This window comes from Mustela nigripes, chromosome 7, assembly GCF_022355385.1.
Source record: "Mustela nigripes isolate SB6536 chromosome 7, MUSNIG.SB6536, whole genome shotgun sequence".
In the NCBI taxonomy this organism is placed as follows: Eukaryota; Metazoa; Chordata; class Mammalia; order Carnivora; family Mustelidae; genus Mustela; species Mustela nigripes.
In genome coordinates this window covers 124,516,627-124,531,826 of record NC_081563.1, presented here as the reverse complement: position 1 = coordinate 124,531,826, position 15,200 = coordinate 124,516,627, and the positions used below count along the sequence as shown (strand labels likewise).

The window sequence follows — 15,200 nt, the reverse complement described above, 5'->3', positions numbered from 1 at the left end:
AGAGGGAGGCATTGTGGCAAAGGGCCGAGCATACCAATGTTCAGACTGTGATTTCAGAGAAATAACAAATGTTTTAAAACTTAGCAATATAAAAAATGGAGACTAGGAATGAGGTAGGAGGAAGCAGAAGGTTAGTGACCTATTCTTTATTACAAGGAGTCCACGCATCTATCCATACTAACAGGTCACATGATTCTCAGTTTGGAGCCAGTGGCACAATGGATAATGCATCTGACCACAGATCAGAAGATTCCAAGAACATGTGGTTCTTCTCAGGAAAATACAAATTAAAACCACAATGAAATGCTGCTACCTATCTATTAAAATGATCAGATTTTGTAACCTGGCAATGCCAACTGCTGGAAAGGACACAGAGCCCCTGGACCTCTCGCACATTGCTGGTAGGAATGCAAAATGGTACGGCCTCCTAGGAAGACAGTTTGACAGTTTCCTATCCAGTCAAACACTTACCTTACAACCTGACAATCTCATCCCCAGTGGTATTTTCCCAAGACAAAGGAAAGTTTATGTCCACAGAAAACCCAGTATGTAACTGTTTTGCAGCTTTACTCAAGTTGCCCCAAACTGGAAACAACCCAAACGTCCTTTAACTGGTGAGCAAACTGTGGTACATCTATACGATGGACTCCGCAATAAAAAGGAGGGAATTACTGCAACACCCAACATGGTTCATCTCAAATGCACTGTGCCAGGTGAAAAAAAAAGTCAAAGGCTAGCTTCTGTATGAATTTTGTGATTTTCTGGAAAAGGTGAAACTGTAGGCACAGAAAACAGATCAGTGGTTGCCAATGTCCAGATGGGGAAGGAGGGGCTGACCGCAAAGGGACCCAGAAATTTGCGGGGGCAGGGGGCGCATTCTGCATCTTGATTACATGAGTGTGCATTTGTCAAAGCTCACAGGACAGGACTGGCTCTACAGTGCTCTGTGAAAAATGGATTAGGGAACGATTGGAAACGTTAGTCACAGACTTTTCACAGACTATGACCATGTCGTTTGATTTAATGGGTAATTTTATGTGGCTTGCTCAAAAATTCTGCCATTGGATTAATTGGAAGTATTTTATCTGGGAAGAATACCATTGCTAATTGTGCTTATGATAAAATATATGTATTTTTAAAACCATAGGACTCTAACCACCGTATTTTTCCTCATCTCTTGTTAAACTTGGTGGGATCTTTTAGGAAACAACTCCACTTGTGATGAAATACTTGTTCGAGGTTCAGAAATTCCTTTCGTTTCACTTCTTTCCTTTTCTTCTGTTAATGTCAAATGAAATTACATTTAAAGATTTTATTTTCAAAAGTCTCCCATTTTACGAAAAGTATTTCTATCTGCCTCTCCATCTAGAAACTCCACACAGAATCAGTCTGAATGGTAGTTTTTGAGCGCATAAGGGGAAGGTCTTTTATTTATTATCTCTTTCCTTATTTTTTCCATTTTAATGTGAATGCATTTTTATGAAAAATACACATCATTCCCTGACCCCTCCCTAGCTACAATCACAGCTCTGTTGCTTCTCTCTCCTGGCATGCATGTCACTCTCTTACTCTGGAAATGTGGCCACATCTGTCCCACTCCCTTCTGGACTGCACATTCTTGAGGGGCAAGAGCTCTGACTCGCTCATTCCTGGGACTCATGGAGGGCCATGCTCCACACAATAGGTCCTCAGGGCTGGAAGCCAGAATAGAGGAGATCACAGGTAAAGGAAGCTGGGGGAGGAATCCCTCATGACTGTGAAACATAAAAAAACGGTTTTCGGTCCTGACCGCAGGTGATAGTTTCCGACTGTCTACACACAAGAAGAGATATAAAGGGCAAAAGGTGACATGGCTAAAAGCCTAGCTCACAAGAACACTAGGGGACCAGACACAGCCATCTCACTGTCTGACATCTAGTGACATGTCTCTCTTCCCAGTGAAAGACTAAGGCTTTGAGAGAAACCTGGTCGTTGGGATTCTAGATCTCTGCCTAAACAAAGAGAACTTAGAATGAGAAGAGACACAGAAGTCTGGAAGACACCAAGGTCTCTCAAGCAGAGACTGAAAAACCCAATAGACTCCTAGGCATTCATGAAGTCAACAGTAACGATTTGTAAGCCATCCTCAAACACCAGAACATGAGATCGCTTGTTACCTCACTGAGGAATGAATTCAAATGATGCGTACTACAGAACTATGTGCAGAAGGTACTGAAGATAAGAGAAGGTATTGGCTAAGGTATCACTCGTAGCCAATGAGTGAGCCAAGTCCACCACCCACTGCATCTCAACAGGGCCCTGTTGTTCTGTCTTGGTCCTTCTGTGTCCCCAACCACCCCCAAGAAGTGATGAAACTTTGCTTTTGGGTGAAAAAAATAGCACTGAAAATAAATCCAACTGCTTATGTTGGTAATGAGAGTGAAGAGGAAGTGAGGTACCCAAGAAAGTGATATAGACTCTACAATGAAAAGGAATGTCATGCAATGACATGGATGGAACTAGAGGGTATCATGCTGAGCGAAGTAAGTCAAGCGGAGAAAGACAACTATCATATGATCTTCCTGATATGAGGAAGTGGTGATGCAACGTTGGGAGTTTGGGGGGCAGGAAAAGACTAAATGAAACAAGATGGGAGCGGGAGGGAGACAAACCATAAGAGGCTCTTAATGTCGCAAAACAAACTGACGGGTGTTGGGGGGTGGGGGGCAGGGAGAGGGTGATAGAGTTATGGACATTGGGGAGGGTATGTGCTATGGTGAGTGCTGTGAAGTATGTAAACCTGGTGATTCACAGACCTGTACCCCTGGAACTAATAATACATTATATGTTTATTAAAAAATAAAAAATAAAATTTAAAAAAAGAAAGGAATGTCAAATTATACTGTAGGTCGAATCTACCATGTGAATAACTTCAAAACATACTTAACATAGAAACCATGATATGTGACTCAGGAAACTCTCAGCAAGGGTTCCTGGCATGGGCAAAAATGCGTATCAAATGAAAACTCAGTTCATTCCTTCATCCAATCCTTCATTTGAGGTACCTGCCTGGCTCAGCTGGTAGAGCATGTGACTCTTGATCTCAAGGTTGTGAGGTTAAGGCCTTCGTTTCAGGTCGTGATCTCGGGGTCCTGGGATCAAGCCCTGTGTCAGGCTCTCTGCTCAGTGGGGAGCCTGCTTCCCCTTCTCTCTCAGCCTGCCTCTCTGCCTACTTGTGATCTCTCTCTCTGTCCAATAAATAAATAAAATCTAAAAAAAAAAAAAAATCCTCCAATTCAGCCAATATAATAGGTGCCCGGCCACTGGTCTTGGCCTTAAGGATCTAACAGTAAGCAGAGCAAGGTCTCAGGGCAAAGTTCCATGATCACACCATCAATAAATATTATACAGCAGTAAACTGGAAAGGTCCTTAACGAACATCTGGTCTGGGCCTTCTTTTTCCAGATGGGAACATTAAGCCCCAAAGAAAGGAGGAAGTTAGCCAAGACCACATGGTCACCAAGTGGCAAAACCATAGCTAGGGCTCAGGGTCCCTCCAGACCCAATACAAGCTCTCACTTTCTTACCCTTTATGATTTGGCAGAGAGCCCCCCAGGCACTGTCCTGAGCTGCCCCAAGAAGCTTTTAGAGCTCCTGCAAAACGTTTTGTTTTGTATCACACCTGTGGTGACAGCTGAGTTAAACTGAATGTTCACAGTCATTACACACAGAAACCTCACACGAGTCCCATCTACAAGGTTTCAGAATGAATCCAGTTTCCAAACTCTCCTCTCTCCCACTCCTCATGTCTGTATATGGTAACCTTTAGAAAAGGAGTCTAATAATTAGTCATCTTGGCTTAGTTAAAGACAACAGTATGTTCTCCAATTTCACTTTGTTTTTAACGAGAATAATGCCAACGGTAATTTTCACCATGGTTAAAATATGCTTCTCAGTTGGGTCTCTGCAGTTAACTGAGACAGCTCTGCTCCCTGCACCTGCCTGGTACTTCCCCACGGCTTACTCTTCAACCTGGCTGGGCCCCCACCCAGCTACCCTCTCCCTGCTCTCATTCACATCTCACACCATTTGTGTACTGGGCACTAGACTCGATGTTTTGTACTTATCATTACCCTTAATCATCTTTGCAACGTAAACTTTACTGCCTCATTCTGAAGATGGGAAATCTGAGAACCTGAGGGTACTGGTCCCCGTCTACTGCCTAAACCCCACGTCCAGCCACCCTCCCCTTGCACGCCAGCCATGCCAAGTTCTTGAAATTCCTCAAAGGCAGTGGTTCTCACCTCAGGCCCTTTGCACATGCAGTCTCCTCCCACCTGAGACACCCTTCCCCCTGACTCTTCACTTTGTTACTCCTACCTACCCCTCAGATTTCAATTCAAACATAATTTCCTAAGGGAGGAATCCCTTGCGCCCTCCAGCGTTAGTTCTTTATTCACGTAACACCCTAAACTCCTCTTCGCTCAAAGCAGCAATTACAATTTGTAATTTCATATTTGTGGGATTATTTGCCATTTTCTGACTCCCCCACAAAAGCACGAACTCCAGAATGGGGAGGATAGTGTCGGTCTTGTCTACCAACCTCTGTATCCCCACACCTGGAAAGCACATAAAATAGGAGTTTAGTTACTATATTGGACGGATGTTGAACAATGGATGGTTGAGAAATGCTAAACAAAACCCTAAAACAAAACAAAGCAAAATCCAAAACCTTGTTCCCCACCCAGGTAAGAGATGAGGCTAAAATGCAAGCCCTTCTACCCTCCATCCTACTTATTCTGTGTGATAATCCTGTGCTCCCCACTGTGACATGCCACACATATACACCACCCCCAAACTCTGACCCTGGAAGACTTGGCCCACTTCCCTGGAACAGAAGCTCGCAAAACTCTCCAGGCCTCCTAACCTTGCTGTCTGAACCCTCACATTCCCCATCCCACACACCTGGAGCTTCAGAGGTACTAATTCAATGGGTCCAGAAGGGCCCCCATATCTGATAGCAAATCTGATAGTAACTTTGAAGGGAGTGTGTCCCAGACCTCCATTTGAGGGTCCCTAGACTAAGGTGAATCCAGAAGATCCCGTGATTCGGAGGAGGGAACCCTGTCAAGGCCTCCATCCCCAAGGCCGCCAGACTGCTGGAGAAGCTGCCGCTGAAGCTGGAGCCGTGCTGCCCTCTGGCGGTTGTGGTGGCGCTGCAGCCGCTGGGCTTCCCAGAGGAGGCTGGCCACGGGTGTGCCCCTGGGCCACTGTCTCCCTCCCAGGCCTGTCCAGCACCTCCGGCCAGTCATTGACACTCAAAGACCTCTCGGGGACTAATTTTTCTCTTCATAAATGGAACATGGTGTTTCCCAAACGTCAGTTCTTTGGGTAACATCTCTTCAGCATTTTGCACATCTCATATACCTCATTACTTTTACATTTTTCTTCATAATTTTTTTTGAGAGAAAGAGAGAGTGAGCAAGCAAGGAAGGGGGCGCTGTAGGTGGGGAGGGGCAGAGGAAGAGGGAGAGAGAAAGAATCTTAAGCAGGCTGCCCACCCAGTCGGAGCCCCATGTGCAGCTTGATCCTATGACCCTGAGATCATGACCTGAGCCAAAATCAGGAGTGGGATGCTTAACCAACTGAGCCACTCGGGTGCCACCGGAGTTCCTCTTTTTAATTAACTTATCTTACATACATACATTTAAAGAAAAAATTAAAGGGGGCGCCTGGGTGGCTCAGGGATCAAGCCCTCCACGCCTGCTGGCTGTGGAGCCTACTTAAGAAACTCTCCTTCTGGGGTGCCTGGGTGGCTCAGTGGGTTAAGCCTCTGCCTTCAGCTCAGGTCATGATCTCAGGGTCCTGGGATCGAGTCCCACATCGGGCTCTCGGCTAGGCAGGGAGCCTGCTTCCTCCCCTCTCTCTCTGCCTGTCTCTCTGCCTACTTGTGACCTCTGTCAAATAAATAAAATCTTAAAAAAAAAAAAAACAAAAAAAACCACCTCTCCTTCTCCTTCCAGCCTTCCCCATATCCCTCTCACACACACACTCTCAAAAAAAAGGAAGACCAAACATAACAGGTGTCACAATAAATGTGCACAGATTAAATTCAAGACTCAGGATGAATCCAAAACCAAAATCCAAATCTTTAACCAAAAAAAAAAATGAGATTTTCCTGGTGTTTCATGGTAGTGTGCTAGAGGACCCAGAAACATCAAATCCTGCCCCACTATCTTCCCTTCCTTAGGAAGTGCCCAAGGGACACATGCTCCAAATACTAAAGGAAATGGAAAACAAGTTTCCACATTACTGTGATTGGGCTTGAGCCTTAACCAGAGGCTCCATGAAAACCCAAATCCAGAACAAAGTCACCAGTATCTAGGCCGCCAGATACAGCAAGCAAAACAATGCAAGATTGTTGGAGCGCCTAGGTGGCTCAGTGGGTTGGGCCTCTGCCTTTGGCTCAGGTCATGATCTCAGGATCTCAAGGTCCTGGGATCGAGCCCCACATCAGGCTCCCTGCTCAGCAGGAAGCCTGCTCCACCCCCCTCGCCTGCCTCTCTGTCTACTTGTGATTTCTGTCTGTCAAACAAATAAATCTTTTTTTAAAATGCAAGATTGTCCATTTTTTTTAAAGATTGTCCATTTAAATGTGAATTTCAGATAAACACCAAGTAATTTTTTTAACATAAATATGTCCCATGCAATATGTAAATTATACTTGCACTAATAAAGTTTCATTGTTCATCTGAAATTCAAGTTCAACTGGGCATCCTGTATTTTCTTTCACAACCCAGCCCACCATAACAGGTAAATGAGAAAATGAGAGCCAAAGAAGGGGAAGATGGCACACAACCTGCAGCCTGCCACACGATAGCGGATATAGAAGACAAGTCAAGTGGATTTCTCAATCGGCAATCTAGCCGATGCAGTCAGGACCGCCTCCTGGGGAGATGTCAGTGCAAGCAAAGGGCAGCAGCTTTCCCTCCCCGTACTCACATAAATGCTGTTTACGAAAAGCCCACATGCAGTGAAATGCCACATAAAGGTTAAAAGTGAAAGGATTTCCAGATGACTGACAGTGGTATACACTCAACTGCTTTTTGCCAGATGCCAGCTGAAATGGTCAAAAGAAAAACACAGAAAAGTCTGTATTAGTGTATAAACCTTGGAGAAACCCAGACCACATGCTAGAAACCTTCAAGTGAGATATAATACAAGGACAGGCCAAGCGGCAAAGGACTGATAGGGGGTGTGCTGGGGGAGAGCTGGATTTTGCCAGCTCCTTGTGAAACTATTGGTAGCTTGAAATTGGCCACAGTGGGAGTGTTTATACCATGGAAATTGGCAGATGCTACAAATCAGGGAGTTTCTGTTGTTGTTGTTGTTAAGAACTGGCTGTTAAACATTTGTTGGACTTCCCATGAGTACCAAATAAGAAGAAATAGATCTGTGAGTAAGCTAATAGGACTCTTGGGGCAGAAGCCGTCAATGCCCCACCTATATCCTTGGGAACTTTCAGTGAGTTCTCACTAACCTCCAGTCACATTTGTCCATGGCTCCGTAACTGCCCATGTTAGCAGATTAGAAGTACCAAGGAACTCACAAACCCCCTGAAATAGTCCCCCAAGATGAGTCTCTTGGAAGTTGGTATAAACATGCTCCAGTTCCCTGACCCCTTGGGTGGGGCCATTCTGAGCTGTGTGCCTTTTTCCCTATTATTTCCCCAAAGGCCTCCAGATGACCACTGAGGTAGCTAGATTAACCACATACACTTTAACCTTTGTAAATCTTTACTGGTTTCCATATATATTCTTCTAAATATAATTCTTGATTTTTCTTATTATGGAAAAATATATACACTGACAGCATAGAAAGCATAGAAGATATACCATTACAGGGTTTGTCTCACTCTTTTTAAATATTCGTCCCTGCATAGAGACGTGTATCTCACTTCCCTACTCTCTATAGGCTTACCTGCACTTCCTGAAGAAACCACTTGCATCTGAATCCTTGCCTCAGGCTCTGCTTCTGGGAGAAGCCAAGTAAAGACAGAGCCACATCCCCAGCAAGCCTCCATGAAATGGACACGTTCAAAGCAGTAAGGAGTATGGAAACTAATGCTACAGGGAAGCTGTAGGGGACCAATGCTTGGTACTGATGTTACCTCTGAAGCACAGGAGGGCTAGCTCATGGCACTGCAGGCTACAGCCCCACTTCATACCCCCAGCTCTGGCATTAGCATGAGATATGGGTTGTTCCTGTGGGTAGATGCACAAGGAGGGCCCTGCTAACTTAGGCCACCAAGGCAAACTGAGAAACGTTAAGCACAACAGTGAAGTCACTGCCATGTAGCCTCACCCCTCCACTTGGTTCTTCAGACAATGGGGCCTCCAAGGTAACAAAGCAAAAGGACAGCAAACAGTCCAAAAGGACTGGCTGCACTAAGACTGGTACGGCATCCTACAGAGGCACACAGACATTCCCCCATGCCACAACGTCTCTTTCTCTAAAAATGAACAGAGAAGCAACTCAGGACTCATGATGAGCTCAGAGGTCCGAAGGGAGGGGCCTGAGGAAGGAATGAGTACTATGACCTTTCATAAATAACTGTCCCTCAAGAATAAGAGTAAACCTTAAAAACAGAATTCTCTGAAATGTGTTCTATGGAAAACTGGCTGCTCCAGATGGTAAGAGGTGCTAAGAGAAACTGAGGCTTGGTAACACTGAGGTAAGTGATGGTACGCAAGGAGTTTCCCCAAGGACTTCCTGGATCATGCTGACAGACACTGCGACATCCCACAACGAGGACACAATATGCCAGTTCCCTGAGTGATGTGAAGGACTCATGTTCCAGCTTCATCTAATAAATACAAACAGAAAAGATATTTAATTCAAACATCTGCAAGGAAGTGACTGAAACCGATGACATTCTAGGCCACAGGGAAAACCTCAGAGATCCTAATAAGCAATCCTCTTTGGTCACATTTTCTGACCACAATGCAACAAAAGCAGAAATTAAACAAAAAGGATTAATGAAAGAAATTAAATCACTTGAAAACTTATTCCTAAATAAGCCAAGGTAGGGAACAAAACTGCAATGAAGGCCATTCAAATGTAACGACAACTGGATCTCCCCATAGCAAAATTCGTGGAATGTAACCAGACACTGCCTGCAGCTCTAAATGTTTTTGTTGTAAAACAAGGAAAACTGAAAGTAAATGAAGCATCCAACTCAAGAAACTAGAAAAAAAGCAACAAGATAAACTCAGAGAGAGGATTAAAAGTTAAGCCTGGGTGGCTCAGTTGGTTAAGCCTCTGCCTTCGGCTCAGGTCATGATCTCAGGGTCCTGGGATCGAGCCCCACATCGGGCTCTCTGCTCGGCAGGGAGCCCGTTCTTCCTCTCTCTCTCTCTCTCTCTCTGCCTGCCTCTCTGCCTACTTGTGATCTCCCTGTCAAATAAATAAATAAAATCTTGAAAAAAAAGTTAAGGTAAAAGTTAATGAACTAGACAACATAAAAATCAGTAGAACTGCTCAATGCAAGACTCAGCTCCTTGTAAAGATCTGAGGTAGCTAGACTTGTAAAAGCCCAACAAAGGGAGGGAGCAGGAACTGCATGAGAGAGAGAATACAAAAAAAAAATTAGATAAAAATTAGAAAAGTAAAGGAAACTTAACCAGAGAGGAGTTTTCAAATTATAAGAGAATACTAATTGCACACAGTACGCTAGTTTATCTAGAATGTTCAATGGGGAATACATGTGTATTTGTCTGCTTGGACTATGTAATAAAATACCAAAGACTAGGTGGCTTAAACTACAAAAGTTCATTTTCTCACCATTCTGGAGGCTGGAAGTGCTGACAGGATTGGTTTCTGGTGGACCTCTCTTCCTGGCTTGCCGATGGTCCTTTTCTCGCTGTGCCCTCACATGGCCTCTCCTCTGTGCCCCTGTGGAGAGATATCTCTGGGGCCTCATTCTCTTGTTATAAGGACACCAGTCCTACTGGATGAGGGCCCCATCCTGTGATTTCACTTAACTTCCCTAAAGGCCCCTCCGAATATCATCCCATTGATGTTAGGGCTTCCACATATGAATTTAGAGGCGGTAGGGGGACACAAGTCTGGCCGTAACAGCATGATTTTCTAGAAAAATGACAATTACCAAGAGAAGTAGAAAACCACAGAACCAAATTGAACATGGACAAAGAACAATGTCCCAAAAAGGTGAGTCAGAGTTTAGCAGACAAGTTCTTTCAAACTTTCCAAGAATGTTCCTACGCTATTTAACTACCCAGAAAGCAGAAAAAGATGCGTTCCAACTCATGTTTACAAATCCAGCGCAGCCGTGGCACATAATACCAACAGACATAACCAAAACTTCACTTTTTCAAAATCAAGTCTTCAACTCAAAGAGGCTAGCGGGAGCCCAGTGGGCTGAGACCCAGGCAGCCTTGAGCAAGGAGCAGCCCACAGAGGGTGGCGTGGGGGAAGCCCGGGTCTGAGCTCAAGCGTTCAGGGCGTTTACCCAGGCTATCCACACCTGTCTGCTGGACGTGAAGAGAGACACTAGGAGCCAGAAATAGAGTGGCCCGCCCACCCCAGTGCCAATACACACGACATGAGTTTGGCCTATGTGGGATATCCCCCGTCTTGGAGGACAGTGCCAGATCAGAGGACACAGAGGTTACAATGACTGCTAAGGGGTATGAGGAGCAGTTCAACTTGGCTCAGTATAAGAAATCTATAGCAGAACTCTGTAGGGGGTAGAGAGCTCCCTGTCATCATATCACCACCCTCCAGGGATGTTCCAGAAGAGATGCCAGCCCTGAGAGAAGCCATTCTTGATGTCAGGTATCTCTCTAACAAGTTTGTGACTCTAATCTTTTAATGGCTCTATCCCACTCCCTAATGACAACTGCTGACTTAGCTGGCCAAGATATACAATTGTTCATTTTTAGAAACATTGTTGCTGCACGCTCTGAGACCTCCTCCATGCCTGCATTACCATCTGTCTGCTGCATGTCTCAAGATGCTAAGTGTGGGAGGGGAAGGAGCAGACTCTGACCTCACTTGCTTTACTGGTCAGGTAAGTGCATACAGGCCTGGAACGTGCCAGTAAGATAGGTATTTCTGCATCCCTCACTCCTCTTAAGTTGCCATAGTGAGCGACCTGTCAGGTCCCAGGCTCAAGAGCAGGAGCTGGGAGAAGGCTGCAGGCTTGAGGACCATTCAAGACATCCATTAGAAGCATTAGAAGCCCGGCCTTCCCTCTCTCCATAATGGACTAAATATTGGCCTGCCACACTAATGGGCAGTTGGCCACAAAGAAGCTATAAGAGCTAAAGCCTTGTTCCTTATTATGTGGATTTCAATGACTGGTGAAGTGCTTTTATCATCTCCATTTGCACACTTACACATGCCTGAATTACTCAGTGCCTGGGTCAGCCCTGGTCATGAGCATGAAAAAGGCTATGGGACTAAGAACTGAAAAAGCACTGTCAGCATCACCCACACACACTGTGCCAGGCTTTGGGGTTATGGAAAAGCAGATGCCAAATCACCTGTTGACTCCTAGCAGGTCCAATGTCATACCTCATCCAATACTGGGTTGCAGCTTGGAGAAAATAGGCACTCCATCCCATAAATTGTATGGAAGTTACAATTTACCAAGGATACTTTCCCAGCAAAGTATATCAGGATTTATCCCTGGGAGGGATGGGGAATAGGGGGTAGAGGGAGCATGACTCTATGAGTCCCTCATTCCTCACAGCAACAGGTTGGTTGGAGACATTAGAAGGCCTAGAGTAGTAGGCTCCTGCCAGAAGTCAAGAAGCCCCCAGTGAGCACTGACCAAGTTGTTTATCTCCCCAGTCTAAGCTAGGGCTTTGGGCTTTCTCTCTTTGGTGGAGGGGGGAGTATGTTCTGTATGTGTAAAGAAAAGGAAAACAAACACTGGTGACAGGAGAGAAAAGACACTCTTAGGACCTTCTTTTTTTAAGATTTTGAGTAATCTGTACACCCAATGTGGGACTTAAACCTACAACCCCGAGATCAAGAGTCCCACATTCCACCAACTGAGCCAGCCAGGTACCCCTTTTTGGACTCTGGACAAAGTTCCTATTCTCCTCTTTGTGACTACACAATAGGACTGTGCCTCTTTGACCCTGCACCTTAGGTGTGGCCCTAAGACTTGCTTTAGACAGTGAGATGTCGGTGGAAGTGACATGTATCATTTCAGTGGAAGTATGAGAATAAGGTAGAAGCAATATTTGAAGAGACAACGACTGAACATTTTCCAAAACTAATGAAAGACACTAATCCACAGATTCCAGAGGGCTAAAAGTAAAACAAAGAAAGAATAAATAAAGAGACCCGCATGTCAACATCATAGTAAAACTACAGAAAAACCAAAGATAAATAAAAACTCTTTAAAACAGACATATTGGGGCACCTGAGTGGCTCAGTGGGTTAGAGCCTCTACCTTCGGCTCGGGTCATGATCCCAGAGTCCTTGGATAGAGCCCCACATCAGGCTCTCTGCTCGGCGGGGAGCCTACTTCTCCTCTCTCTCTGCCCACCTCTCTGCCTACTTGTGATCTCTGTCTGTCAAATAAATAAGCAAAATCTTAAAATAAAATAGATATGAAAAGAAACAGATTACCTTCAAAAGAAGTTAGGTGATGATGGAATTCTGAATTCTCAACCACAGCGGGAACTGGAAGAAACTGAACTCTGCTTCAGTGGAAAGAAAGGAAAAAGCACAAGTGTACACCATTAAGTCATCCTTCAAGAATGAGGATGAGATAAACACATTTTCAGATAAAACTGAAAGGGCTCATCGTGAAAACGTTCTAAAAAGTAAATTTCTAATGAAAACATAGTGATCCCATGTGGCAGGTCTTAAAACACATGCAGCAGAGAGGAGTCAACATGAGGACAGTTGTCCACCAATTTGGACCATGTCAAATGATAACAGCAATGTAGTCTTAGGAGCTTCTTAAAAATTAGGCTTATGGGGCATCTGAGCGGTTCAGTGGGTTAAGTGTCTGCCTTCAGTTCAAGTCATGATCCCAGGGTCCTGGGATAGAGCCCCACATCAAGTCCCATATTGGGCTCCCTGCCTAATAGGGGGCCTGCTCTCCCTCTCCCTCTGCCCATCCCCCCCCCAGCTTCTGCTCCCTCTCTCTCACATGCTCTCTCTCAAATAAATAAGTAAACTCTTTTTAAAAAATAAAAATAAATAAAATTAGGCTTAATAATAAGTTAAGAGGGAAGAAAATGTAGAAAAAATCCTGTATTATTTGGAAAAAGGATGAAACTATTATGAACTCTAAACCTTGATAAGTTATTTATGAATGTCTTAATTTGTAATCACTAAATGATTAGAGAATGTAGAACTTACAAAATCATGGGGGAAAGGGATTTTTAAAAATTATCTATTTAAAATCAGGGAGGAAAAGAATAAAAATAAAACCAAAGCATTGATTAGGAAGCACAAAATAATATAGTAGATTCAACCCCAAATACATAGGGAATTATATTAAACATATAAGTTTAGAAACAGTTAAATGACAACAGACATGCCACAATTTTGAATGGCCGCTTTTCCCAAAGCCAACCTGCCCCTTGAAAGCAACGGACTAGGAGCCTTTTGCTGATGACTCAAGCTGCCCATTGTGACCTTTCATGACTGCTCCTTGACATCACACAGCATAGCTCTCAGACTCAAGGGCAGCAGGCTTGTACCTTCTTTACCTTCCTGTGGGGCAGCTGTGGTTTTCTGGCTCTTGCTTTATAAGGTTCTTCTGTCTCACCTGCCATTTTTAACCCGGTCTCTGTGCAGCTGCCCCCGACAGTTCCTGTCCTTTTCCTAACCCACCACTCGTGGTCGCAGAGCACAGGAAGCATGAGTTGTTAAGAACGTGGCTGACAGAGCTCTAAGGGCCAGTTCTGAGCAGAGGACAGCTCCATCCTTCTTACCGAAGCATTTTTCCACGAAGGGCATTGCATTTGGACTCTGGTAAGTGAGCTCGTCTGCTTCAAGAACAATTTCTCATGGAACCCGAAGCCTTAGAAATCTGCCCTTACAACCCTCACCACCGAGTCCCACTCAGCAGATTTCAGTACCACCTGGCTTCGTGCAGGAGGAAGAACCCCAAGAAGGCCAAAAAGATGGCCAGCTGCAAATACAATGCCTGCCACGTGGTCCCCATCAAGAAGCTGGAGGAACACGAGGCGGCCTGCGTCAACAGAAGCTCCGTGGAGGAGGAGTTCGGCTTGCGCCCCTTGAAAGCTAGCCTTCCAAGTTCAGAGCAGAATGGAAATGCCCTTCCAGGGCCCCCCTGGCTCCCCAGTTCTGATGTCTGGAATGTCGACGGCACTAATCGCCATCCCATGTTTGTCCTTAAGACTTTTGTTCCCCAAAAGCTTGTCTGTGAAAGCGATACAAGAGAGTCAGAGAGAGAAGCCCACCCCCCGCCCCTGACCACCCCCCAGAAGACCCTCAGACCAGGAGAGTAAACCACCAGCAGCAGAAAGGAGACACTCGCCTTTTAAGTGCCTAAAAGAAGATGCAACTCACCCAAATAAAAGCATGCAAAGTGAACCACCTGGGCTACCTTTTTTTTTTTTTTTTTTTTCCATGTAGCAATTGGTAGAGATTTAAAGGCTGGCAGTACATTCTGCTGGCAAAGACGTGGCAAACAGGCACTTTCATAACACCACGAGAATGTAAGCTGGTAAACCTCTGTGGGGGGCGGTTTGGCATTAGCTGTAAAAATCACCAGTGCGCTCTGCTTCCATGAACTATGCCACTTCTAGGAATTCATCCTGTGAATACGGTCACACTTGTGGAAAATGAGGTAAGTACAAGGTTACCCACTGCCATGTTATTTGTAGCAGTAAGGGTCAAAGAGTCAGAAATGGTCTAAATATCCCTTAGGGGAGGGTCTGATTAAATGAATGATGGTCCAGCCATACAAAGACGTAGTATGCTGCCATGAGAAAGGGTAGGGAGGCTCTTTCCGGACTAGCTTGGGAGGGCTAAAACACAGTGTTTAACTCAGACATCAGCAAACTTTTTCTCTAAAAGGCCAGAGAGTAAATATTTTAGGCTTCACAAGCCAAATGTTCTCTGTCACAACTCTTCAGCTCTGTTTTGGTGGCATGGAAGCAGCCATAGACAGCATGCAGACACATGAACGTAGCTTCCAGTAG

The 15,200-nt window shown here is 44.9% G+C and overlaps 1 protein-coding gene across 2 annotated transcripts; it reads left to right on the top strand.

Moving 5' to 3' along the window:
• The first annotated feature begins 14,039 nt into the window (after positions 1–14,039).
• Positions 14,040–14,504, top strand: GTSF1L (gametocyte specific factor 1 like). 2 transcript variants are annotated; one of them, XM_059407982.1, is made up of 2 exons: positions 14,040–14,316; positions 14,392–14,504. In XM_059407982.1, exons 1-2 carry the CDS (start codon positions 14,040–14,042, stop codon positions 14,502–14,504), a joined length of 390 nt encoding a protein of 129 aa, XP_059263965.1. The 2 variants fall into 2 exon arrangements, with proteins under 2 accessions (XP_059263965.1, XP_059263964.1); XM_059407981.1 differs by having other exon boundaries at positions 14,040–14,504.
• Positions 14,505–15,200: the final 696 nt, after the last annotated feature.